The 27,452-nt window shown below is 36.9% G+C and overlaps 1 protein-coding gene across 1 annotated transcript; it reads right to left on the bottom strand.

Annotated features, from left to right (window-relative positions):
- Positions 1 to 385: 385 nt before the first annotated feature.
- Positions 386 to 4,662, bottom strand: SPIN4 (spindlin family member 4). The gene has a single exon (XM_005228274.5). The coding sequence runs from the start codon at positions 4,114 to 4,116 to the stop codon at positions 3,367 to 3,369; it is 750 nt and encodes a 249-aa protein (XP_005228331.1). The 5' UTR covers positions 4,117 to 4,662; the 3' UTR covers positions 386 to 3,366.
- Between the last annotated feature and the right edge of the window lie 22,790 nt (positions 4,663 to 27,452).

Raw genomic sequence — 27,452 nt, 5'->3', positions numbered from 1 at the left:
AGTGTTACTGTTATTTCTGCAGTTGCAATCCATTTCCCAATTGGAAACAAAAGGAGATCCCTACAACAAAAATTAAAAGAAATTTCACATGATTTAAAGTTTACTGTTCATGTTGAATTTTTCTTTTAAATACAGAAATCAATACTATTATCAACTATGGTATATTTTCAACTATGGTATATTTTCAATAAAAAATAAAACATAAGCAAGATTCACACTAAATTCATGATAGTGTCTCTCTCTGCAGAGGAAGGAAACTTTATATTTTGCAAATATGCCAAATATTGACATTTGCTAATTCTAAGTGAAGGTAAATAGATGTTTCTTATGTCTTTCATACTTTCCATACTATGTTTTCATTTTTCAAAATAAAATTCAAAGAGAATTTAAAACAGTCGGAGATGGCTTTATTACAATGTTTTCAAAATTGAACATATCTAAGATATATGCATATACAGCACACAAAGACATAAAGCATCTGAATAATACAAGAAAGAAGCCTGTAATAGAGAAAACTTTAAATTTTGTATTTCACAGAGGAATATACATTCCTTTATAACAGAAAGCTTGAATAAACCAATTATCATTGAAGAGATAAAAAAGTGGATTAAAGATCTACCACTGAAATTGTCACCAGGATTAGACTGTTTTTATAGCTCATTACTAGCTAGTTTTTAAAGAACAAATAATTCTAATGCTATTTAAACTACTCCAGGACACAGTAAAATGGTTGAAAACTTGTAATTTCATTTTTTAAAGCTAGCACAATTTTAATAACAAAACTTGTAAAATACAATTTCACTTTGAAATGTAAATACAATAATACTAAATAAAATATTAGTTAATAATATCCAGCAATATATCAGATGATTATTACACCATGACCAAGTGGGATTTATTCCAGATACACAAATTTGGTTCAATATCAAATACCTACCACTCTAATTCATTATGCCAACAAATTAAAGGAAAAAAATCATACTATTTTATCAATAGACACTGAAAAGATATTTGATAAACTTCAGGAGCCACTTTTAGTAATAATGCTAAGTGAAACAGGAAGAGATGAAATTCCCTAAACATGTTAATGGTTAATGACTATTTACCAATAACCAACAGTAAATGTCATATTAATAGAGAATACTAAAGACAAATCCATGAAAATTAAGAACCAGACAGGCATGTCTGTCATAATCATTATTCAACATTTTTTGGAGAATCCAGATAATGTAATAATGATTAATATAAACATTGTAAGAAATAAAATGATCTTTATTTGCAGGTGAGATGATTGTATATCTAAAAAGTCCCAAATATTCTATTTAAAAGACCCCGTATAATTCAGAGGATTTTATAAGATGAAAATAGAAGGAAAATAACTCTAGTTTGTATATATTGCCAAAAATACAAATGAGGAGGAAAAGATACATTTCAAAATGTGACAAAAACTGTAAAAATATTTAGAGATAAATTTAATCAGATGTAATGAACCTATACGAAGAACATTACAAAAACACAACCAAAAAATTTTAATGATGTACGGAAATTCTCAAGTATTTACAATTAATATTACTATTAAAATCATCCTCTAATAGAAATGCAGAAATATAATACAATTCTAGGACATCACACTTTTTTAAAAGTGGAAAGAATGCTGACAAATTTCATGTCAAAGAATGAATGTCTAGGACAAATTACATAAAGGAAAAAAAAAACAACTAGTGACAGGGGACTTGCTTTACCAAGTCAAGCTATTACAATTAAAATAATGTGATACAATTAAAATAATGTGATAGCTTGACCAAGTCAAGCTAGTACAATTAAAATAATGTGATACTGGCTCAGAAACTGGAAAATGGGTGATTTATTTAATAAATGTGATAGCATAACCAAGTATACAATGTGAACAAAATGTGTAGTTGAACGTCTATCTTATGCCATACACAAAAATAAATTCCTGATGGATCACATAGTTATTAGTGACACGCCGAGGGGGCTTTAATGCGGAAATAATGTAGGTAAACATTTGTATGACTAGGGGTGGGAGCATTCAGCTGAAAAAGACAAGAAACCCAAAAGCTTAAAAGGAGATAGGAATCTAAATTAAAAAACAAAAACAAAAAAAAAACTATACAGTAAAAAAGAGAAGATATCAATAAAGTCAATATTAATGATAGAATGGAGAAAACCATAACACATGTGGGCTACAACTGACTAATAAGCACAACATAGAAAACATATTTAGAATTACTACAGATTTATAAGGAAAAGATCAACTATTTGATAGAAAATGAGCAAAAGATAAGAATTAGCAATCACAAAAAGTCCAAATAGTAAAAGACAAAAACAAAAAACTCATTGAGTTTGTCAATTAAAGGGACAATACTATGTAATTTTTCACCATTCAGGTTTGCAAATACCAAAGTGTGCTGCTGTAGGAGATGCTGGAAAATGATCACTTTGATTTGGGATGGCAATTTTGTAGTAACTCTTAAAATTAAATATACACCTACCTAGCAGTCCCATTTCTGGGAAGCTACTCTATAGAAATAAAAGCCTCAGTATGTATTGTAGCAGTGCTATGATGGAAAAAAAAGAAAATAACTTAAAAGACCATCAAAAATGTAATGGTACATAAATTGTATCATATTGGTAAATAAGTATGTACTGTGTATGCAGCTGTTAGAAAGAAGGAAGACAAGGAGAAATAGAAGGAAAGGGGAAATGAGTGATTCATTTAACAATGTGATGGTACAATTCAGCATTCAATATAAGTACAATGCATAGTTGGACCTCTATCTTATACCATATACAGAAATACATTCCAGGGGGAGATGGAAAAGAGACAGAGGCATGGGAGAGATCGAGAGATATCTGTAGTTACTGACCAGAAGAATATATCAAGTGAGAAAAGCAATTACAGAGAAATAATGTGGCTTGCTGTTTCTGTAGAAAGGACAACAAATTTCCTTTAGGCAAATGGAGAAAACATGGAAGGATATACATTATGTTCTTAACATTTGTTACCTGGGGAGAAAAAAAAAAAGGTAAGGCAAAGAATGGAAGAGGGGAAGATATAGTGTGTATACACCATTTATTTTTCTTTATCTAGTTTTCCATTGTTGAAATTTTATGAATTTTTCAATTTTCTATTAACATCCTATTTAAAAATTTTATTAGAGAACAAGGTAATATAAAAAGTACCAAAGTATACTTGGGGCAAAATTGTGGAACTAGTCAATGTAAATTTGGTGCACAGTAATTAATAACTTCTTTAACCTCTGACACCAAAACTGTTCTCAAAAGTTCACACAACATATTTTACATTTAATCATTCCACAACTTCTGCAATAGTATAACGAATCTTTAGGGTGTTTTCACCAAACCATAGACATAAATGTGAATATCATCATCAAACTTAATGAAGTAGACAGATGGCTTGGCCACAACTTGGTGGATGAAAATGCCGGTTCTCTTGGACCCATCATCTTTGGCGTGCTCCACCTGCTTGCCCACAAGGCTGTCGACAACTTCTCCAGGCTCCCGTTCTGCTGCAGGGAAATAGTAGTTGGAATCTGGAATGATGCGCAGGTCACCATCTTTGTAGTCATCCAGCAGTGTGTACATATAAAGGACTGGATCTTTCTCATAGGTGATGTAAAACCAAGTGTCCATCACAGGAGCTCGTGCCAGGACCATGCCCTTCCATTCATCTTTCGTACCGTGCTCACCCTCAAACACATGACCTACTGCCTTGCCAATCAGGGAATCTGCCAGGCGCGAATCAATGCGAGGAGTTGGCACTCTCTCAGGAAGGATCTCTAGCGCTAAAACTCTCTTATCTCGGTGCAGTTCTAGCCCATACACACTATCCTTGCCATCATATTTGATGATGTAGAGAGTGGGCTTCACGGAAACCTGCTCAAGCACGGTGCCTTTCCACTGCTCCACAGGCTCGTTGCCTTCCTTCCAGCCGTGTTGAATGCGGCAGCCAACTATGTTTCTACGGGTGAGGAAAGTGGGCTTGCGCCGCTGCTTCCTGTGGGTGTGCCTTTTCTTCATCAGGTATGCGGACACGCCATCTACGCCCATTGGAGGCACTGTTGGGGGCGACATGGCTAGGGTTTAAGGAGGCTCGGCAACGTTGACACTTGCTAGATTAAACTAACAAAAAGTCAACGCTATCCAGTATGAGATCTTTCTTTCGTGATCTCCCAAAAAAGACAGATCCTGTCCTGTCCGTTCTCCTCCTTTCCCGAAAGGCAAGACTCTCACTAAGGCTTGGCAGAAACGCTCTAACTCTGGGCACTAGAACAGAGGGGGCCTCTTGACAGTGTTCCCTCCCGCTCCGGAGAGGTATCTGCAAGCAGTGGCGGTTGCCGCTGGAGATGGCGGGCTTGCGTGTGTTGTCCGCGCCTTGAGCCCGCCCCGACTCCCAACCCTAAGTCCCCAGAATTGACCACTTAGCTGTTATCGATGGTGCGATGGATGCAGAACGGCGACGGAGGAGAGGACGGGAAAGAGATAAGAGGACGGCAGCAGCGCCAAAGTCGCCGGTGGCGGCGGTTCTTTGAGAAGTCCGCGCGGCCTCGGTTTAGCAATGTTTCTCTGCTCGGCCTAACTCTGGCGCCAGGGTTTTTGCCGCTTCGGGAACCCGACCCCTCCGAGCCCGCCAGAGCCTCAGCCTCGGCCCCGCCCCCGCCCCCGCCATTCCGCCTTCCGCTCAGCCAGCAGCAGCAACAGCAGCAGCAGGGCGGGTTAGTGCGCACACTGCTTTCGTCCACATAGTCTCAGGCTCTCCTTCATTTCCTCACGCGCTCCCCGACTGCTTCCCTCAAACCCAAGCCAGACTGTCTGGCTCCCCTCCTCCTACTCTCTGGCCGTCTGTCACTCACTACCCTCCTCCACAGCCTCTCCATCTGCTTTCTATCTTCCAGGAATTCCTCACAAAGCTTTTTTTAAAAAATAATATTCAACATACACACAGAGTTTGTCCATACAATTTTTTTTTTTTTAGGATAAGTAAATGCTGTTGTACAGTCCACCATCTTGATCCAAAATCTCCTTTATATTTTCTACTTGATCACTCATGATAATGCTTTTTTATGTATAGTTTTCTGAATGCAAAATAAGTGTACTGACACTGTGGAGATTTTCTGAAATTCAGTGAAATAAAAACCGACACTAACCTTAATCTTACCATCTAGATATACACCAAAATGTTAACACTTCTGATATCTCAATAAATCTATGCTTGTATTTCACAAATTGGGAGCAACTTTCATATCTTTACAGCTTCTTTTTAAATTCATATCATGAACTTTTCCCAGAGTTATTAAATACTCTGGAAATATTTTTTTAATTGTTCCATAATGTTCCTTTGTAAAGATCTTCTGTTATTTATCTTAAATATTCTGAAAATAAATAAAACTAGTTTATCCTCATATATGTATTTACTGAGCTAGTATAAACCATTTTTTTCAAAGAATATTTAATGACATGGAGATCTATATATAAGAACAATGTGTGAAAAAGCAGGATGTTGAGGCAAAATTGTGACCCCCAATTTTGTAGAGAAAGAAAAAAATTAAGTTTTTTGTAGTACATATTTGCAGTTTTTCTGATTATAAAATTACTACATGTTCATATGGAAAATATGAAAACTAGAAGAGAAAGTATTTATAATTTCACCTATTTCAAGTCAAGGCTTTGTTATCAGGATTAAATGAGAATGTCTGCATGTCTATTCCTGTATATAATTTATAAGATGGCAATATAAACCAGGGAAGTCTAGACTCCTCATTCTCATTCCTCTACTCTTTACTGGTGAGAAGAGAAGGCCTCATATCATTATGGGTTAAAAAGGCCATAATTCTTCTAGAAATGTAGGAAAACAGGAAAGAGAGGCAAAGCAGAAATTCAGGCTGCCTCCACATTTTATTACCTTCCAAGACAGGGAAATAATAGCTGATTGGGCAGAATATGTGTGGATCTTTTACTTCCCCATGTTTCTCAAGCAAAAAGGCTTTGGAGTTGTGATAACTTTCCAATACTGTAAGAAAGTAATTCCAAGGAAGCAATTTCGAGAAAGCAGGAAAACTATATATACTAAAAGGTATTTTCAAGCTCTCTAGAATTCCATAGTTGTGTACACACACATATACAACTTACATACTGAAAGTCAGAAGGTCAGTATGTGTAAATATCATGTCATTATGTTCCACAAATAGTGCCCCCCTAAATAATTCCCCAAACCAATATGTGCCAAGTTATTTTTGCTTAGAAGAGTGGGTGACAGGTGGGAGAAGATCATCTACCAGGCACACAAATTCAGGACAAACAGTTAAATCAAGCTCTTTGGTTATATATCTTCATAGAATTCTTGCTCACAATCTTACAGAGTAACCCAAGGAGACAAATAATTCCTAATATCCCTTCTTCTCTAAAACTATGATTCTGATGTTTAAATCATTCCCTAGCATTATAGATTCAGTGAGCCTCACTACATTAAGATATAATGTTTACTTTGTGTGTCTGCCCATTAGACTACAAATCCACTCAAGAAAGAACTTTCATCTTTTATCTCAAGTGCCTTACTCAGAGTAGGTATTCAAACAGTATTTGTTAAATGAATAATAAGTGGTTTCAACTGCTTTGCTCCAGTCCAAAGAAGTCCTCCAAAATGAAACAAGTAGTCTTATACAAGCTTCTGAAGATTGCAGTTCTGGTGACTTAAAATCTCCTAGGATAGCTTTATCTCTTCAAAACACCCATATTACTGATGCTATAAATATGTTTCTGTAAGTCTGAAAATGATAGGGAGAACACCATAAAATGCAACATGGGCATACCATGGGGATATTGTGGGTTCATTTGCAGACCACTCCAATAAAATGAATATTTCAATAAACGAAGTCACAATTTTTTTTTTGTTTCTCAATGCATGTAAACATTATGTTTAGCTATAGTATTGAATATTAAGTGTGAAATAAATAACATGATGTTTAAAAATCCAAGATATATATGTTAATTGAAAATATTAACCATCATCTAATCCTTTAAAGTTCACGATCTTTTTTGCTGGTGGAGGATTTTGCCTCCATCTTGATGGCTGCTGACTGATCAGGGTGGTGGCTGCTGAAGGTTGAAGGTTGGGGGGGCTAAGCAATTTCTTAAAATATGATAACAGTGTAGACTGCTATATCCATTGACTCCTTTCACAAATGAATTCCCAGTGGCATGCAGTGCTATTTGATAGCATTTTACCCACAATAGAACTTGTTTCAAAATTGGAGTTAATCCTCTTAAACCTGCTGCTCCTTTATCAACTAAGTTTATGCAATATTCTAAGTGCTTTGTTGTCATTTCAATAATCTTCACAGCATCTTAGCCAGGAGTAGACACCACCTCCAGAAACAACTTTCTTTGTTCATTCATAAGAACCAACTCCTCATTCACTTAAGTTTTATTATGAGAATGCACCAATTCAGTCACATCTTCAGGCTCCACTTCTAGTTCTCTTGCTATTTCTACAACATCTGCAGTTACTTCCTCACTGACATCTTGAACTCCTCAAAATCATCCAAGATGATTGAAATAAACTTCTTACAAACTCCTGTTAAAGTTGATGTTTTGATGTCTTCCCATGAATTACCAGTGTACTTATTTTACACCTAGAATGGTGAATCCTTTCCAGATTCTGCCTTGCCCGGAATCTGCCTTGCCCAGATATCAGAAGAATCACTATCTATGGCAGGCTACAGCCTCATAAAATATATTTCTTAGATAATAAGACTTGAGTGTCAACATTACTCTTTGGTCCAATGGACCACAGAATGAATGCTGTGTTTGCAGGCATGAAAACAACATCAATCTAATTGTATATCTCCATCAGAGCTCTGGGTGACTGTCAATAAACAGTAATATTTTTTTCCCATAGTTTTACCTTTTTAAAAAAAATTTATTTATTTTAATTGGAGGCTAATTACTTACAATTTTGTAGTGGTTTTTGACATACATTCACATGAATCAGCCATGGGTTTACATGTGTGTAAACATCCTCAACCCCCCTCCCACCTTCCTCCCCATCCCATCTGGGGGTCATCCCAGTGCACCAGCCCTGAGCACCCTGTCTCATGCATCGAACCTGGACTGGCAATGAACAGTAATATTTTGAAAGAGATCTTTGTCTTCTGAGGTTAGGTCTCCAGAGCGGGCTTAAAATGTTCAATAAATCATGTTGTAGAAAGATGTGCTATCATCCAGGTTTTGTTGTGCCATTTATAGAGCACAGGCAGAGTAGATTAAACATAAATCTTAAGGGCCCTAGAATCTGCTGAACAGTATAAGAACATTGTCTTCCACTTAAATTCACCAGCTGCATTAGCCCCTAACAAGAGAGTCACCTTTTCCTTCAAATCTTTGAAGCCAGGCATTAACTTCTCTTTCTTAGCTGTGAAAGTCCTAGAGGGCATCTTCTTTCAATAAAAGACAGCTATGTTTACATTGAAAATCTGTCATTTAGTGTAATTACCTTCACTGATTATCTTAGCTAGATTTCCTGGTAAAACTTGCTACAGCTTCCGCATCAGCACTTGCTGTTTCACCTTGCACTTAGATGTTTTGGAGATGGGTTCTTTCCTTAAACCTCATGAACCAACCTCTGCTAGCTTCAAACTTTTCTTCTGCAGCTTCCTCACCTCTCTCAGTCTTCATAAAATGAACAGTTAGGGCCTTGCTCTAGATTAGGCTAATGTTGTGGTTGGTTTTATTTTTTATCCCAAACATTAAAACTTGCTCTGTATCAGAAATAAGACTGCTTTGATTTCTTATCATTTGTTTGTTCACTGGAGTAGTACTTTTAATTCCTTGAAGAACTTTTTTCTTTCCATTCACAATGTAGCTGTTTGGCCCAATAATGCCTAGCTTTTGGTCCATCTTGCCTCTTGACATGCCTTCCTCACTAAGCTTAAGCATTTCCAGCTTTTGATTTAAAGTGAGAGACATGTCTCTTCTTTTCACTTGAAAATTTAGAGGCCATTGTAGGTTATTAACTGGCTTATTCAATATTGTCATATCACAAGGAAGAGACAGGAGGGAGCAGCCAGTTGGTGAAGCCATCCAAAAACACACAACATTTATCCATTAAGTTTGTCATCTTATAGGGATGCTGTTTGTGGTGCCCCAAAACAATTACAATAGCAATATTAAATATCACTGATCCCAGAACACCATAACAGACATAATAATGAAAAAGTTAAAAATATTGCAAGAATTACAAAAACATAACACAAAGATATAAAGTGAGCAAATGCTATTGGAAAAGTCGTGCCAATAGGTGCTTGAAATGGGGTTGCCACAAACCTTTAATTTGTAAAAAATACAATAAATGTGGAGCACAATAAAGTGAAACTCATTAGAACAAGGTATGCTTGTATGGGGTAACTATAACATCTACCTCAAGGTGTAGCTATGAGGATTAAAAAAGAAAAATGCAAGTAAATTTCTTGGTATCTGAACTGTCATGCCAAGTACTTGTATAGCCTCTTAACTAGTCATTCCCTAAAACAAGCCCCTTTTTTCTTATCAGTTCTGTCTATAAACCACCGGGCTCATGCTCCACATCTGAACCTTTGCTCTGTTTCACATTCAAGCTTTCTTCGTCAAGGGCAAAGTGTGAATCAAAGAGACACTGTTGTGGGGTTTTGTTCCTTATAGTTGGTTTAAAAGCAATCTTTCAAATGCTTCAAGGTTCTGGAAGCTAAAACTTTGGATAAATAAAATAAACTGTTGAGGAACTTCCCTGTTGGTCCAGTAGTTAAGAATCTACCTGGCAATGTAGGGACATGGGCTTGATCCCTGATCTGGGGAGATCCCACATGCTGCAGAGCAACTAAATCCATGAAGTAAACCCATGAATGTGGAGCAACTGAGCGTTAGTGCTGCAGCTACTGAAAGTTGAATATCTACAACCTGTGCACCACTACAAGAGAAGCCACCACAAAGAGAAGCCCACACACTGCAAGAGAGAGTAGCCCTCACTTGCCACAACTAGAGAAAGCCCCTGCACAGCAATGAAGACTCAATACAGCCAAGAATAGAATAAGTGAAACTGAAAGTCACATCTGACTCTTTGTGATCTTATGGACTATACAGCCCATGGAATTCTCCAGGCCAGAATACTGGAGTGGGTAGCATTTCCCTTCAGGGGATCTTCCCAACCCAGGGATCGAACCCAGGTCTCCTGCATTGCAGGTGGATTCTTTACCAACTGAGCTATCACAGAAGCTCGTAGAATAAATAAATACAATTGAAAACACTGAGAATAAATTTGGGAGATACAGTGATCATTTATAACTGGAAGGTTTATATATATATATATATATATATATATATAAGCATAAATATTAATTCCATTGTACAAGGCAGATTATAATACATGCTATGAAAGATACAAGGTAAGCCCTGGGGACTAAAAGGAGGTAGTGATTTCTTACTGCTGGGGAGATTGGAAGACAACTTGAAGTGGTAAGACAACAAAAGGAAGACATTCAGTAGGTGATAGAATAGTGAGATCTATTCAGCCTAAGCAGAAAAGAGCTAAAGACACAGAGATATGCCTGGGCATAAGACATGTAAAATATTGGTAACCAACTCCAGTACTCTTACCTGGAAAATCCCATGGACGGAGGAGCCTGGTGGGCTGCAGTCCATGGAGTCGCCAAGAGTCAGACACGACTGAGTGACTTCCCTTTCAGTTTTCACTTTCATGCATTGGAGAAGGAAATGGCAACCCACTCCAGTGTTCTTGCCTGGAGAATCCCAGGGACAGGGGAGCCTGGTGGGCTGCTGTCTATGGGGTCACACAGAGTCAGACATGACTGAAGCGACTTAGCAGCAGCAGCAGCTTGTGGTTGGAGCACAGAGTGTGCCAGGGTAAGGAATTGGATATGTGGTGGGAAGCAAAATCAACAGCCTCAAATGCAGGGAGGGACTTGGCATTCTATCCACTATTGGGTGGGAGAAGATGATGTTCCAGTTCTTCTGATTGTGTAGTTTTGACAGGTCCAAGTAGAGAGTTGATCTTCCATACCCTACCTGGCAGAAGCAGGCAGATTTTCCCCAGCAGTACTTCCCTGTCAGAGTAGTATTAAGTGATATGATATCAAGCACATAGCTTATCTTCCACCCTCCACTCACCAGAACCAAGCAGTACTATGCTATGATTTTCTTCCCCAGAGTAGTGTCAGTGATAAGCTGTTACTCCAGAGTCATCTAGTGGTATAGGGTAGTGCTAATGACATCTATGCTATAACCTCTCCTAACCATCCCCCCATATCAACTCAGCAGCAATGAGACTAAACAATGTAGGGTAAGGCAGGCCTAGTCAGAACTCAAGTTACCCAAACTCATTGTATCAGTGAAACCTAGTGAGGAGTTGAGCTGTCATACATAACCACTATTCAGTGAAACTGAACCAGGAGAATAAGATGGGAATAAATGGTACTCAACTCTCCCTACATCTTTGGTGTTAGTGAAGCTCAGTGGTCAGATAAACCTCTACCCCGACTTGGAGGCAATGAGATGGCATGAGTCATTACACAACTTTCATCATTAAGGCATTGGAGATCTAAGAAGGGAGCTAAACTTTTATCCATCCAACCCATGTGCAATGAAACAGTTTGAGTCACTGCTCCACTTTTGCAAAGGTAGTCCCAAGAGAAGAAAGAAACTAAACATGCACATACATCCAACCCTTTAGCTACATAACAGGGGAATAATCTGATAAAGAAAAGTCAAATAGAAGGGTGTCTCATAGTATAATAGGAAAAATGATAAGGATGCAAAGAAAATCATAAACAACAAAATCACAACTTGAATGAGACAATACACCTAATAATGCTGAAACCAAGATAAGTTAAATGTTGAAATTATCTGAAATAGATTTTAAAGCATTAAAATGCTTTTAATATAATTTTGAATTATCTTGAAACAGATGTAAAAAATTGAAAATATAAGCAAAGAAATACAAGGTGAAACGAGTTGCCAGTCCAGGTTCAATGCACAATACTGGATGCTTGGGGCAAGTGCACTGGGATGACCCAGAGGGATGGTTTGGGGAGGGAAGAGGGTGGAGGGTTCAGGATGGGGAACACATGTATACCTGTGGCAGATTCATTTTGATATTTGGCAAAACTAATACAATTTTGTAAAGTTTAAAAATAAAATAAAATTTAAAAAAAGGAACTAAATGGAAATTTTAGAATTGAAAAATGAAATAACAAGAATAAAAATCTCAATTGAATAAAAATCAATATAAGACTGGAAAGATCAAAAGATAGAATCAAGATATCTATCTATCTATCTATCTATCTATCTATATATCTTTCAATATATATATATATATATCTTTCAATGCATATACAAAATCTGTATACTGAAAATTAAAAATGTTAATGAAAGAAAAAGTCACCTAAGGAAATGGAAGGATATGCTACATTTACAAATTAGAAGACTCAGCTTAATAAAGATGTCAACACTCTCCAAATCTATAAATTTAATGCAATTTCTATAAAAAATGAGCAAAGTTTTTCATAGAAATATACAGAATTCTTCTAAGATTTATATGGACATGCACAGTATCAAGAAAATCTAAAATTTTGAAATAGAACTATATAGTATTAACAGAAAGAATCTTTCCATCTTGAAGTTGAATAGCTGCATTAATCAAGGAAGTGTGGTGCTTACAGACCAATAGACACATAGATCAATGAAACACAGGGAGAACTCAGAAACTGGCTCACACATTTACATCCATCTGACTTTCAACACATATTCAAAAGCAATTCAATGGAGAAAGGATAGCCATTCAAAAAATACTCCTGGGGGAATTGAACATCCTGAAGCATGCATGCACACACACACAAACATACATAAATGCACAGGACCTAACCAGAAACTTCTTATCTTATACAAAAATTAGCTTGAAATGAAAAACTGACTAAAATGTAAACTGGAAAGCTATAAAATGTTTACAAACACAAACAAACAAAAAACTTTGGCACCTAGTACAAGCAGAAGAATTCTTTTTTTTTTTTTTGTCATTGAGATTATGTTAAATTTATTTTTTTCACCAATTTATCAATTTATTTTCTCTTTTCCCTCTATTGTACTTACATATACACAAAAAATGTACAAACATATATTTCTTTTTTTTTGTTTTTTTCATTTCATATATGATATTGACACCAAAAGTAGGATTCTTCATAGGAACAATTGGTAAATTTGACCTCATTAAATTTTTTAAAAAAATATGTTGTATGAAACACTCTACTAAAAGGATGAATATACAAGTTACAGAAAGGAAGAAAATATTTACAAATTAAACAATTAACAAGTCTTGTATCTCAAAAATATAAAGTAATTTTTTTCTTTAACAATAAAATAGCCCATAATCCATCAGAAAATGGTAAAAGACATGAACAAACATTTCCATAAAGGATATACAGTCAGCAAATAAGCACAAGAAACCATTCACCATTAGGAAAATATCAATTATGATCATAATAAAATATCATTACACATCTATCAGAGTAGACAAAATTCTAAAAATAGTGACTATACAAAATGTTGGGCAGGTTGCAGAGAAACTAGTTATTTTTTACATTAATGAGTAGAATGTAAAAAGATGTATTCTCTCTGGAAAATATTTGGCAGTTTCTTACAAAAATAAACATGGAAATACTATGTAACTCAGCAATAATACTCTTGACCATGTATCTTTAAAAATAAAGACATGTTTATACAACCACATGTATGTAAATGATTATAAATGCTTTATTCATAATTCATAAAGTCTAGAAAGAAACCACATGTCTTCCATGGTGAGTGACTAAAAAAACAGTAATACAGTCAAACCATGAAATACCAATCAGCAATTAAAAGGAATATGTTATTGGTATGATACAAATCAAATTTTATGTTTGTAATGAAAAGAATTATGCTGAATTTTTAAAAAGCCAATCATAAAAAGTTACATACTGTATTATTATATTTACATAGCATTCTTGAAACAAAAAATTATTGTTTATTGACTTCCAAGAAATAGGGATCTGGAGTGGAAAGGAGGTGTGTGTGTGTGTGTATGTGTGCTCAGTCCTGTCCGACTCTTTTGACTCCATGGACTGTAGTCTACCCGGATCCTCTGTTCATGGGATTTCTCAGGCAAGAATACTAGAGTTGATTGCCATCTCCTTCTCCAGGGGATCTTCCCAACCCAGGGTTCAAACCTGTGTCTCTTGCATCTTCTGCATTGTCAGGTGGGAGGGAGGTGGTTGTAGTTAAAAATGAGGTATCTTTTTTGGTGGAATTCTCTTTCATATTGACTGTGGTAGCTGCCACAATAGTCTATTCATGTGATAAAACTGCATAGTACTAAATACACGCAGACAGAAGTCCACATGTAACTAGTGAAATCTGAATAGATTTGACACATTTTATCAATATCAGTTTCCTGTTGTGATTTTGCACTCTAATAATGCTAGATGTTACCAATGGAGCAAACTGGACAAAAAATACAAAGAATATCTCTGTTATTTCTTATAACTGCATGTGAGTTCACAATTATGTCAAAATATTTTTTAAAAAAGAAAGAGTTGAAGCTGTAATATGTAAGATAATGAAAGTTATTATATATATGTGAATAACAAGATGCACAAAGTTATATAATATTAGTTCTTATTAAAATAAATAACAAAAATGTGATTTTATGTACACAGGAAAAATACATATGCAACTTTGGACCAGTCATTAAATGTCACTTTGCTTCCATGTCATCAGACAAAAAATACAAGATTCAGGCTAATTCTGCTCTAAAATATTTTCTTGTTTCAAGTTTCTATGATTCAATGAAAATGGAAAGCTGGAAAAGAAAGTTGGGATTCAGAAATGAATTTGAGGTGCAGTTACTTAGCCAATGCATGTAAATTTTTATGAGGAAAAAATGCAACTAGGAAAGTTGAGGGCAAAGTGACAATACTTTTAAATCAAAGATCCAGATTCGTGTTTTCTTTCTTGGGAACTATAAGGGATTTGTGGAGCTGCTAAATCACCTATAAAAATCTAATCTTATTGTAGTATTTTGGCAAGTGGGATAGTGAGAGTTGATGAGAAGAGTAAAATTGTGAGTTGGCCAGTTGGATATATTATCAATAATGTCTTTGGGTTTGATTATCAAGCATGTTGGTTTAGGATTTGACACTGACTCTGTAGATCTTAACAAACTGTGTAAAATTCTTAAAGAGATGAGAATACCAGACCACCTCACCTGTCTTCTGAGAAACCTGTATGTGGATCAAGAAGCAATAGTTAGAACAAACATGTAACAACTGACTGATTCAAAACTGGGACAGGAGTATGACAAGGCTGTATATTGTCACCCTGCTTATTTAACTTATATGCAGAGTACATCATATGAAATGTTGGGCTGGATAAATCATAAGCTGGAATCAAGATTCCCAGGAGGAATATCAACAACCTTAGATATATAAATGTTAAACCACCTGACTTATGGAAGAAAGTGAAGAAGAACTAAAGAGCCTCTTGATGAAGGTGAAAGAGGAGTAAATAAACTGGCTTAAAACTCAATATTCAAAAAACTAAGATCATGGCACATGGTCCTATCACTTCGTGGCAAATAGATGAGGAAAAAACAGAAACAGTGACGTATTTTATTTTCTTGGGCTCCAAAATTACTGTGGACGATGGCTGCAACCATGAAATTAAAAGAGTCTTGCTCATTGGAAGGAAAGCCATGACAAATCTAGACAGCATATTAAAAAGCAAAGACAACGCTTTTCCGACAAAGGTCTGCATAGTCAAAGCTATAGCTTTTCCAGTAGCCATGTATGAATGTAAAAGTTGGAACATAAAGAAGACTGAGTGCTGAGGAATTGATGCCTTCAAACTGTGGTGCCAGAGAAGACTCTTGAGAGCTCCTTGGACAGCAAGGAGATCAAAACTATTAATCCTAAAGGAAATCAACCCTAAATGTTCATTGGAAGGACTGACACTGATGCTGAAGCTCCAATACTTTGGCCACCTAATGCAAAGAGCCAACTCATTGGAAAAGACCCTGATGCTGGGAAAGACTGAAGGCTTGAGAAGGAGAGGGTAACAGAGGATGAGATGATTGGATGGCATCACTCACTCAATGGAAATGAGTTTGAGCAAACTCTAGTAGAAAAAGAAGGACAGGCAAGCATGGTGTACTGTAGTGCATGGGGTCAGAAGAGTTGGACACGACCTAGTGACTAAACAGCACAATAACAACAATCCAAACATCAAAGATTTTCTCTAAGTACTTGATTGAAAGTAGAGACCATTGATTAAAACCCAACCAAATTTTGTCTCCTAGTTTGATCCCTAAGTATAGTTGTGTTTTTTTTTTTTTAATTTTTGCAAAAATAGCTCTTTAAAGCTACAGGGAGTGGGTAAAATCAATGCACACAGAGAAAATAACTCTGTATTATGGCACTTAATAAACGACACTTAAATTCTGGGTTTTATTATTCAACTCTGTTACTAAATTGCTGTATGACTGTATGACTATATGTATACTTCCTGGGCGAGTTCCATACATATAAAAGACAGGAAGTACTATCTACCCCCTACTTTTCAGAAAAAAATATGGAATTTAATTAGGTAGAAGGTCTGTTTAATATTTTAAACTACTTAAAAATAATACTATGTGAATATAAGATCACTTCAATTTGTTATATTTGAAGAAATACAGAAAAATTTTTTAAATGACCTTATAAAACAGAATTTCAAAGCTTATTCTATTGGTTCTCAAGAGTAATGAATTTTGTTGCTGTTTTAAAGTTCTTATTACAAAATCAAATTGGGTTCAATTGCCATGAAATCATGAATATTGTGTATATTCTATTTTCTATGTAATATATTTTAAGTTATCACCACCCTGAAGTTTACAGTAAAGAGTAAAATGAAACTTTTACCTTTGAGATATTTCTTTGAAAATCATTTTGAAAAAAAAAATGCTCTGTGATTAATGAGAATTATCTGAAGAACTAGTCCTTAGCTTTTCCCTCTTGATACATTTATTTTCTTCTTAAGTTAATGAAACTTAAATCAAACACAACTGAACTGAAAAATTCCCAAATACTCATGGAAGAGTTGATTCCCAATCTCACAGCTGATATATGAATCTTTAGACCATAGTTTTTAAGTCTAGAGACTCAAAAGTCTATAAATTGCTTAGAGAAAAGGACATACAAATTCACTATAAGAAACTCAAACTATACATGAAAATGTAAAAATAAAAGGAACAAAAGAAAAAAAAATCATCCAAAACCTCCCAACCCATACATGTTTCCCATGGATAAAACAATCACTTTATATTCTCATATTGTTTAGAACCACATGTTAGATTACATCTACAGAAGCAAAATTATAACATATGCACATGTTTGAGTAAGGGACAGTCTTTAAAACAAAAAAGTGATTAAAACTCAGCCTCATATTTCTTCCGGAGAAGGCAATAGCAACCCACTCCAGTACTCTTGCCTGGAAAATCCCATGGACAGAGGAGCCTGGTAGGCTGCAGTCCATGGGATCGTGAAGAGTCAGACACAACTGAGCGACTTCACTTTCACTTTTCACTTTCATGCTTTGGAGCAGGAAATGGCAACCCACTCCAGTATTCTTGCCTGGAGAATCCCAGAGACAGGGGAGCCTGGTGGGCTTCCATCTATGGGTTCGCACAGAGTCGGACACAACTGAAGCGACTTAGCAGTAGCAGCAGCATATTTTTCAAAAAGAATGCTCTATTCAAAGAAAAGCCAATAAAAATTAATTAGTATTTACATTTGTTTAAAGAAGTTCAGAGTACTGAATTCATACCTCTCCACTAAGACATACTCTTTATTCTCAAGAATGTTTTCAAAGTCCATGGGATGCAGGCTGAAAAGATATTTCTGGATTTGAGCAAGTCTCGTGTGGAACTGAAGATTACATCTTAAGTCACTGGATTTCACCCTATAGTAGGCATTAGACTTTGCTGGAAAGCTTGCAAAATAAGCATATCTCAGGTCCCAGAGGCTCTGATCAGAAGTTCTATGGTGAATACTTTTTTTTTTAATAATTTATTTATTTTAATTGGAGGCTAATTATTTTCCATTATTGTAGAGTTTTTTTGCCATACATTGACATCAATCAGCCATGGGTGTACATGTGTTTCCCAATCTGAAACCGCCTCCCACCTCCCTCCCCATTCCATCCCTCAGGATCATCCCAGTGCACAGGCCCTTGGCACCCTGTCCAATGCATTGAACCTGGACAGGTGATCTATTTCACATATTGTAACATACTTGTTTCAGTGCAATTCTCTCAAATCATCCCACCCTCGCCTTCTCCCACAGAGTCCAAAAGTCTGTTTTTACATCTGTGTCTGTCTCACATATAGGGTCATCGTTAGCATCTTTCTAAATTCCATGTATATGCATTAATATACTGTATTGGTATTTTTCTTTCTGACTTACTTCACTCTGTATAATAGGCTCCAGTTTCATCCACCTCATTACAACTGATTCAAATACATTCTTTTTAATAGCTGAGTAATATTTCATTGTGTATACGTACCACAGCTTTCTTATCCATTTATCTGCTGATGGACATCTAGGTTGCTTTCATGTCCTAGCTATTGTAAACAGTGCTGTGATGAATGGAGAAGGCGATGGCACCCCACTCCAGTACTCTTGCCTGGAAAATCCCATGGATGGAGGAGCCTGGTGGGCTGCAGTCCATGGAGTCGCCAAGAGTCAGACACGACTGAGTGACTTCCCTTTCAGTTTTCACTTTCATGCATTGGAGAAGGAAATGGCAACCCACTCCAGTGTTCTTGCCTGGAGAATCCCAGGGACAGGGGAACGTGGTGGGCTGCTGTCTATGGGGTTGCACAGAGTCAGACACAACTGAAGCGACTTAGCAGCAGCAGCTATAATGAACATTGAGGTACATGTGTCTCTTTAACTTCTGGTTATCTCGGTGTGTATGCCCAGCAGTGGTATTGCTGGGTTGTATGTAGGTTCTATTTCCAGTTTTCTAAGGAATCTCCACACTGTTCTCCATAGTGGCTGTACTAGTTTGCATTCCCATCAACAGTGTAAGAGGGTTCCCTTTTCTCTGCACCCTCTCCAGCATTTATGGTTTGTAGACTTTTTGAGAGCAGCCATTCTGACCAGCATGAGATGGTACCACATTGTGGTTTTGATTTGCATTTCTCTGATAATGAGTGATGTTGAGCATCTTTTCATGTGTTTGTTAGCCATCTGTATGTTTTCTTTGGAGAAATGTCTGTTTAGTTATTTGGCCCATTTTTTGATTGGATCATTTATTTTTCTGGAATTGAGCTGCATTACATGCTTGTATATATTTGAGATTCATTCTTTGTCAGTTGCTTTGTTTGCTATTGTTTTCTCCCATTCTGAAGGGTGCCTTTTCACCTTGCTTATAGGTTCCTTCATTGTGCAAAAGCTTTTAAGTTTAATTAGATCCCTTTTTTTTTTTTTTTTTACTTTTGCTTTTATTTCCATGACTCTGGGAGGTGGTTGATAGATGATCGTGCTGTGATTTATGTCAGAGAGTGTTTTGCCTGTTTTCTTCTAGGAGTTTTATAGTTTTTACTCTTACATTTAGATCTTTAATCCATTTTGAGTTTGTTTTTGTTTATGATGCTAGAAAGTGTTCTAATTTCATTCTTTTACAAGTGGTTGACCAGTTTTCCCAGCACCACTTGTTAAAGAGATTGTCTTTTCTCCATTGTATGTTTTTGCCTCCTTTGTCAAAGATAAGGTGTCCATAGGTGCGTGGATTTATCTCTGGGCTTTCTATTTTGTTCCATTGATTTATATTTCTGTTTTTGTGCCAGTACCTTACTGTCTTGAGGACTGTAGGTTTGTAATATAGTCTGATGTCAGGCAGGTTGATTCTTCCAGTTCCATTCTTCTTTCTCAAGATTGCTTTGTCTATTCAAGGTTTTTTTTTTAATTTCCATACAAATTGTGAAATTATTTGTTCTAGTTTTCTGAAAAATACCATTGGTAGCTTGATAGGCATTGCATTGAATCTACAGAATGCTTTGGGTAGCATAATCATTTTCACTATATTGATTCTTCCAACCCATGAACATGGTATATTTCCCCATCTATTTGTGTCATCTTTGATTTCTTTCATCAATGCTTTATAGTTTCCTTATACATAGGTCTTTTGTTTCTTTAGGTATATTTATTCCTATTTTATTCTTTTCATTGCAATGGTGAATGGAATTGTTTCCTTAATTTCTCTTTCTCTTTTCTCATTGTTAATGTATAGGAATGCAAGGAACTTTGGTGTGTTACTTTTATATCCTGCAATTTTACTATTTTCATTGATTAGCTCTAGTAATTTTCTGGGGGTTTCTTTAGGGTTTTCTATGTAGAGGATCATGTCATGTGCAAACAGTGTGAGTTTTACTTCTTCTTTTCCAATCTGGATTCCTTTTGTTTCTTTTTCTTCTCTGATTGCTGTGGCTAAAACTTTCAAAACTATGTTGAATAGTAGTGGTGAGAGTGGGCACCTTTGTCTTGTTCCTGACTTTAAGGGAAATGCTTTCAATTTTTCATCATTGAGGGTAATGTTTGCTGTGGATTTATCATATATAGCTTTTATTCTGTTGAGGTATGTTCATTCTATGCCTGCTTTACGGAGGTTTTTTTTTTTTTTATCATAAATGGATATTGAATTTTGTCAAAGGCTTTCTCTTCATTTATTGAGATAATCATATGGCTTTTAATGTTTAAATTTGTTAATGTGGTGTATCACATTGATTGATTTGTGAATATTGAAGAATCCTTGCAGCCCTGGGATTAAGCACACTTGGTCATGATATATGATCTTTTAAATATGTTTTTGGATTCTGTTTGCTAGAATTTTGTTAATGATTTTTGCATCTATGTTCATCACTGATATTGGCCTGTAGTTTTCTTTTTTTGTGGCATCTTTGATTGGTTTTGGTATGAGTGTGATGGTGGCCTCATAGAATGAGCTTGGAAGTTTACCCTTCTCTGCAATTTTCTGCAAGAGTTCAAGTAGGATAGGTGCTAGCTCTTCTTTAAATTTTTGGTAGAATTCACTTTTGAAGCCATCTGGTCCCTGGCTTTTGTTTTTTAGAAGAATTTTGATTGCACTTTTGTTTTCTGTGCTTGTGATGGCTTTGTGAAGATTTTCTATTTCTTCCTGGTTCAGTTTTGGAAGGTTACTGTTTTCTAAGATTTCATCCATTTCTTCCAAGTCGTCCATTTTATTGTCATAAGTTGTTGATAGTAGTCTCTTATGATCCTTTGTATTTCTGTGTTGTCTGTTGTGATTTCTCCATTTTCATTTCTAATTTTGTTTATGTGACTCTTCTCCCTTTTTTTCTTGATGTGTCTGGCTAGTGGTTTGTCTATTGTATTTATCTTCTCAAATAACCAGATTTTAGTTTTGTTGATTTTTGTTATAGTCTCCTTTGTTTCTTTTTCATACATTTCTGCCCTAGTTTTTATTACTTCTTTCCTTCTATTAATCTTGGGGTTCTACATTTCTTCTTTTTCTTGTTGGTTTAGGTGTAAAGTTTGTTACTTATTTGATTTTTCTCTTGTTTCTTGAGAAAGTTCATTTACTATTAACCTTCCCCTTGCACTGCTTTTACTGAATCCCATAGGGTTTGGGTTGTTGTGTCTTTATTTTCATTAGTTTCTATGCATATTTTGATTTCTTTTTTGATTTCTTCTGTGATTACTTGGTTATTCAGAAGTGTGTTGTTTAGCCTACATATATTTGTATTGTTAATATTTTCCTTCCTGTAGTTGACATTTAATCTTACTGCATTTTGATCAGAAAAGATGCTTGGAATGATTTCAATTTTTTTTTTCTTTTTACCAAGGCTAGATTTATGGCCCAGGATGTGACTTATCCTGGAGAAGGTACCATGTGCACTTGAGAGAAAGGTGAAATTCACTGTTTTTGGGTGAAATGTCCTATAGATATAAATTAAGTCTAACTGGTCCATTGCATCATTTAAAGTTTGTGTTTCCTAGCTAATTTTCTGTTTAGTTGATCTATCCATAGGTGTGAATGGGGTATTAAAGTCTCCCACTATTATTGTGTTACTGTTAATTTCTCCTTTCATACTTGTTAGCCTTTGCCTCACATATTGCAGTGCTCCTATGTTGTGTGCATATATATTCATAATTGTTATATCTTCTTCTTGGATTGATCCTTGATCATTATGTAGTGTCCTTCTTTGTCTCTTTTCATGGCCTTTATTTCAAAGTCTATTTTATCTGATATAAGTATTGTTACTCTTGCTTCCTTTTGGTCTCCATTTGGATGGAATATTTTTTTCCAGCCCTTCACTTTCAGTCTGTATGTGTCCCTTGGTTTGAGGTGGGTCTCTTTTGACACCATACATAGGGGTCTTGTGTTTGTATCCATTCAGCCAGACTTTGTCTTTTGTGCGGGGCATTCAACCCATTTATATTTAAGGTAATTATTGATAAGTATGATCTTGTTGCCATTTATTTTGTTGTTTTGGTTTAGAGTTTATAAACCTTTTCTGTGTTTCCCGCCTAGAGAAGAATCTTTAGTATTTGTTAAAGAGCTGGTTTTGTGGTGCTGAATTCTCTCAGTTTTTGCTTGTCTGTAAAGCTTTTCATTTCTCCTTCATATTTGAATGAGACCCTTGCTGGGTATAGTAATCTGGGTTGTAGGTTTTTTTTCTTTCATCACTCTAAGTATGTCCTGCCATTCCCTTCTGACCTGAAGAGTTTCTACTGAAAGATCAACTGTTATCCTTCTGGAAATCCCCTTGTGTGTTATTTGTTGTTTTTTCCTTGCAGCTTTTAATATTTGTTCTTTGTGTTTGATCTTCGTTAATTTGATTAATATGTGTCTTGGGATGTTTTGCCTTGTGTTTATCCTGTTTGGGACTCTCTGGGTTTCTTGGACTTGGATGGCTATTTCCTTTCCCATTTTAGGGAAGTTTTCAACTATTATCTCCTCAAGTATTTTCTCATCTCCTTTCTTTTTGTCTTCTTCTTCTGGGAGTCCTATGATTCGAATGTTGGGGCATTTAACAAAGTCCCAGAGGTCTCTGAAGTTGTCCTCATTTCTTTTAATTCTTTTTTCTTTTTCCCTCTCTGCTTTATATATTTCCATCATTCTATTTTCCACATCACTTACCTTATCTTCTGCCACATTTATTCTACTATTGGTTCCCTCCAGAGCACTTTTGATGTCAGTTGTTCCATTATTCTTTATAGATTGACTCTTTTTTATTTCTTCTAGGACCTTGTTAAACATTTCTTGCATCTTCTCATCCTTGTCTCCAGTCTATTTATCTGTAACTCCATTTTGTTTTCAAGATTTTGGATCATCTTTACTATTATTATTCTGAATTCTCTTTCAGGTAGACTCCTTATCTCTTCCACTTCTGTTTCGTTTGGTGGGCATTTATCATATTCCTTTGCCTGCTGAATATTTCTCTGGCTTTTCATTTTATTTAGATTGCTGTGTTTGGGGTGGCCTTTCTGTATGCTGTAAATTTGTGGTTCCTCTTTACTGTGGAGGTTCCTCCCTGTGGGTGGGGTTGGGCAATTGGCTTGTCAAAGTTTCCTGGTAAAGGAAGCTTGCCTTGGTGTTCTGGTGGGTGGAACTGGGTCTCTTCTCTCTGGAGTGCAATGAAGTGTCCAGTAGTGAGTTTTGAGGTTTCTGTGGGTTTGGTGTGACTTTTGGCCACCTGTATTTTAATGCTCAGGGCTATGTTCCTGCATTGCTGGAGAATTAGCATGTATGTCTTGCTCTGAGACTTGTTGGCTCTTGGATGGAGCTTGGTTTCAGTGTAGGTATGGAGGCTTTTGGATGAGCTCTTATGGATTAATGTTCCCTGGAGTCAGGAGTTTTCTGGTGTTCTCAAGTTTTGGATTTAAGCCTCCTGCCTCTGGCTTTCAGTCTTATTCTTACAGTAGCCTCAAGACTTCTTCATCCATACAGCACTAATGATAAAATATCTAGGTTAATGGTTAGAAGATTCTCCACAGTGAGGGACACCCAGAGGGGTTTACAGAGTTACATGGAGAAGAGAAGAGGGAGGAGGGAGATAGAGGTGACCAGGAGGAGAAGAGGGGGAATCAAAATGGGAGAGAGCAATCTAGCCAGTAACCAATTTGCTATTTGCTCTCCACAGTCTGGAACACTCAGAGAGATTCACAGAGTTACATAGAGAAGAGAAGAGGGATTAAGGAGACGGAGGTGACCAGGAGGAGAAGAGAGGGAGTCAAAAGGAGAGAAACCAATCTATCCAGTAATCAGTTCCCTAAGCATTCTCCACAGCCCAGAACACCCAAAGAGATTCACAGAGTTAAGTAGAGAAGAGAAGAGAAGAGAAGGGGGAGGGAGGAGATAGAGGTGACCTGGGGGAGAAAGAGGAGAATCAAAAGGGGAGAGATCAATCAAGCCAATAATCACACTCCTAAGTAAAAATGGGTACTGAAGATTAGATTTTTAAAGTTACAAAATTGATAACAAATACCAAAAAGCAAACATTAAAAATCTAGAGTAATAGTTAGGCTTTCAAAAATACAATATTAAAAATATGAAACATGACCCAGAGGGATGGTATGGGGAGGGAGGTGGGAGGGGGGTTCAGGATTGGGAACACGTGTACACCCGTGGCAGATTCATGTTGATGTATGGCAAAACCAATCAGATCAGATCAGATCAGTCGCTCAGTCATGTCTGACTCTTTGCGACTCCATGAATCGGAGTATGCCAGGCCTCCCTCTCCATCACCAACTCCCAGAGTTCACTCAGACTCACGTCCATAGAGGCAGTGATGCCATCCAGCCATCTCATCCTCTGTCGTCCCCTTCTCCTCTTGCCCCCAATCCCTCCCAGCATCAGAGTCTTTTCCAATGAGTCAACTCTTCGCATGAGGTGGCCAAAGTACTGGAGTTTCAGCTTTAGCATCAGTCCTTCCAAAGAAATCCCAGGGCTGATCTTCAGAATGGACTAGTTGGATCTCCTTGCAGTCCAAGGGACTCTCAAGAGTCTTCTCCAACACCACAGTTCAAAAGCATCAATTCTTCGGCGCTCAGCCTTCTTCACAGTCCAACTCTCACATCCATACATGATCACTGGAAAAACCATAGCCTTGACTAGACGTACCTTTGTTGGCAAAGTAATGTATCTGCTTTTAAATATGCTATCTAGGTTGGTCATAACTTTCCTTCCAATGAGTGAGCGTCTTTTAATTTCATGGCTGCAGTCACCATCTGCAGTGATTTTGGAGCTCAGAAAAATAAAGTCAGTCACTGTTTCCACTGTTTCCCCATCTATTTCCCGTGAAGTGATGGGACCAGAAGCCATGATCTTCGTTTTCTGAATGTTGAGCTTTAAGCCAACTTTTTCACTCTCCACTTTCACTTTCATCAAGAGACTTTTTAGTTCTTCTTCACTTTCTGCCATAAGGGTGGTGTCATCTGCATATCTGATGTTGTTGATATTTCTCCCAGCAATTTTGATTCCAGCTTGTGTTTTTTCCAGTCCAGCGCTTCTCATGATGTACTCCGCATATAAGTTAAATAAACAGGGTGAAAATATACAGCCTTGACAAACTCCTTTTCCTATTTGGAACCAGTCTGTAGTTCCAGGTCCAGTTCTAACTGTTGCTTCCTGACCTGCACCAATACAATATTGTAAAGTAATTAGCCTCTAATTAAAATAAATAAATTTTTAAAAAATAAAAAAATGAAACAAAATCACAAAATTATAAAAAATATAGAAATGAAATATATATAAATAAAATTTTAAAATAGGGTCTTTTTTTGCAAGGTAATAGTAGGTTATAAAAATGAAAATTAAAGGAATAATAAAGAACTTAAAATTTTTTTAATTAAATTAAAAAATGATAATAGTAAAATATATCCAGGAATTTCTCTGGAACTGTTGAGGGCAGTGTGGGTCAGTTCAGTTTCAGATAGTTCCTTGATCCAGCTTATACTTCTCAAGTTCTGTAGGCACCTTCCAATGTAGTCGATGTTAACTACATGGTTTTACTGCTGCACGTGTCACTTTCAAAGTGGTTCCCTCTTCTTTGTTTATTTTGGCTTCTTCTCTTTGCAAGTCTCTTCAGTGTCTAATTTCTGCCCTGACATAATGGGGTGAAGGTGGTCACTTATTTAGTCTGCATCTTCAGTTGTGCTGTGTTAATAGAGGAACACTGCAAACAAATATTCCTGGCTTGTGTGGGGCATGCTTGCAGTGTATGGACCACACTGGGTTTGCCCCAGCTCATGGCACGTGTGCTTTCCCATCTACACTGCTCAGGCTCCAGGTTGCTCTGCAGGGCTACTGTTCAAAGCAGGCCTTGGATTTCGTGCACTTCCCAGGTCTAAGCTGCTCAGGTTCAGGTTCTCTGGTACTCCACAAAGGCCCAGAGTCATTTGGGCCTGCATTTTGTGCCCTTCCCATGTCCCAGCAGCCCAGGAGACCAGGTGCCTGGCGAGCACACTGTCTATTGCTTAGGACTTGAACTCACGTGGCTGGGACTCAAGCCCAGCCAAAACCCTGCTTGGGACTTGAACCCACATGAGTGGGACTCGAATTCAGCCAAAACCTTGCTTGGGACTTGAACCTACGTGGCTGGGACTTGAACCCAGCCAAAACCCATGGTACCTGGTTTCAGGATCTAATGAAGCTCGGGTTTTTGATGTCTCATCACAGAAAGAATTCAGTGAGAGACAAAGTGGTGGGTAAGAATTGGATTTATTCAGATACAGAGAGAAGCACACTCCACAGACAGAGTGTGGGTCATCACAGATGGCAAATGTGACCCTGAAATTAGGCGTGGTTAGTTATTATAGGCTGGGTAATTTAATATACTAACGAGTGGGAGGATTATTTCAACTATTTTTGAGAAGGGGCAGAGATTTCCAGGATTTGGGCCACTGCCCATTTCTTGGTCCTTTAACAATGCCTTGGAACTGTCGTGGCACCTCTGGGTATGTCATTTCACTTGCTGATTGAGGATCAAAGTCTAGCCTTGTCTGCCATCTTGGTCCCATTTGATTCTAATTGGTTTTATGCTGTGTCCTTGGGCCATATCATTCTTTCAAAAGTTGTGCCCTGCCGCTTTCCTGCCTGTTACAGTATGTATACTAGTGACAAGGTGATTTTGGAATTATAACTTGACAGTAAGCAAGATAGCAGAGTAGAAGGAAATGTGCTCATTTTCTCCTGAGAGAACTCCAAAATTGCAACTCATTGCTAAACAACCATTGACAGGAGAATGTTGGATCCCACTGAAAAAGATATCGCACATCCAAGGGCAAAGGAGACATCCCAGCAAGATGGTAGGA

Source organism: Bos taurus, chromosome X, assembly GCF_002263795.3.
Source record: "Bos taurus isolate L1 Dominette 01449 registration number 42190680 breed Hereford chromosome X, ARS-UCD2.0, whole genome shotgun sequence".
NCBI classification, from domain to species: domain Eukaryota; kingdom Metazoa; phylum Chordata; class Mammalia; order Artiodactyla; family Bovidae; genus Bos; species Bos taurus.
This window is presented reverse-complemented; position numbering and strand designations above follow the sequence as displayed.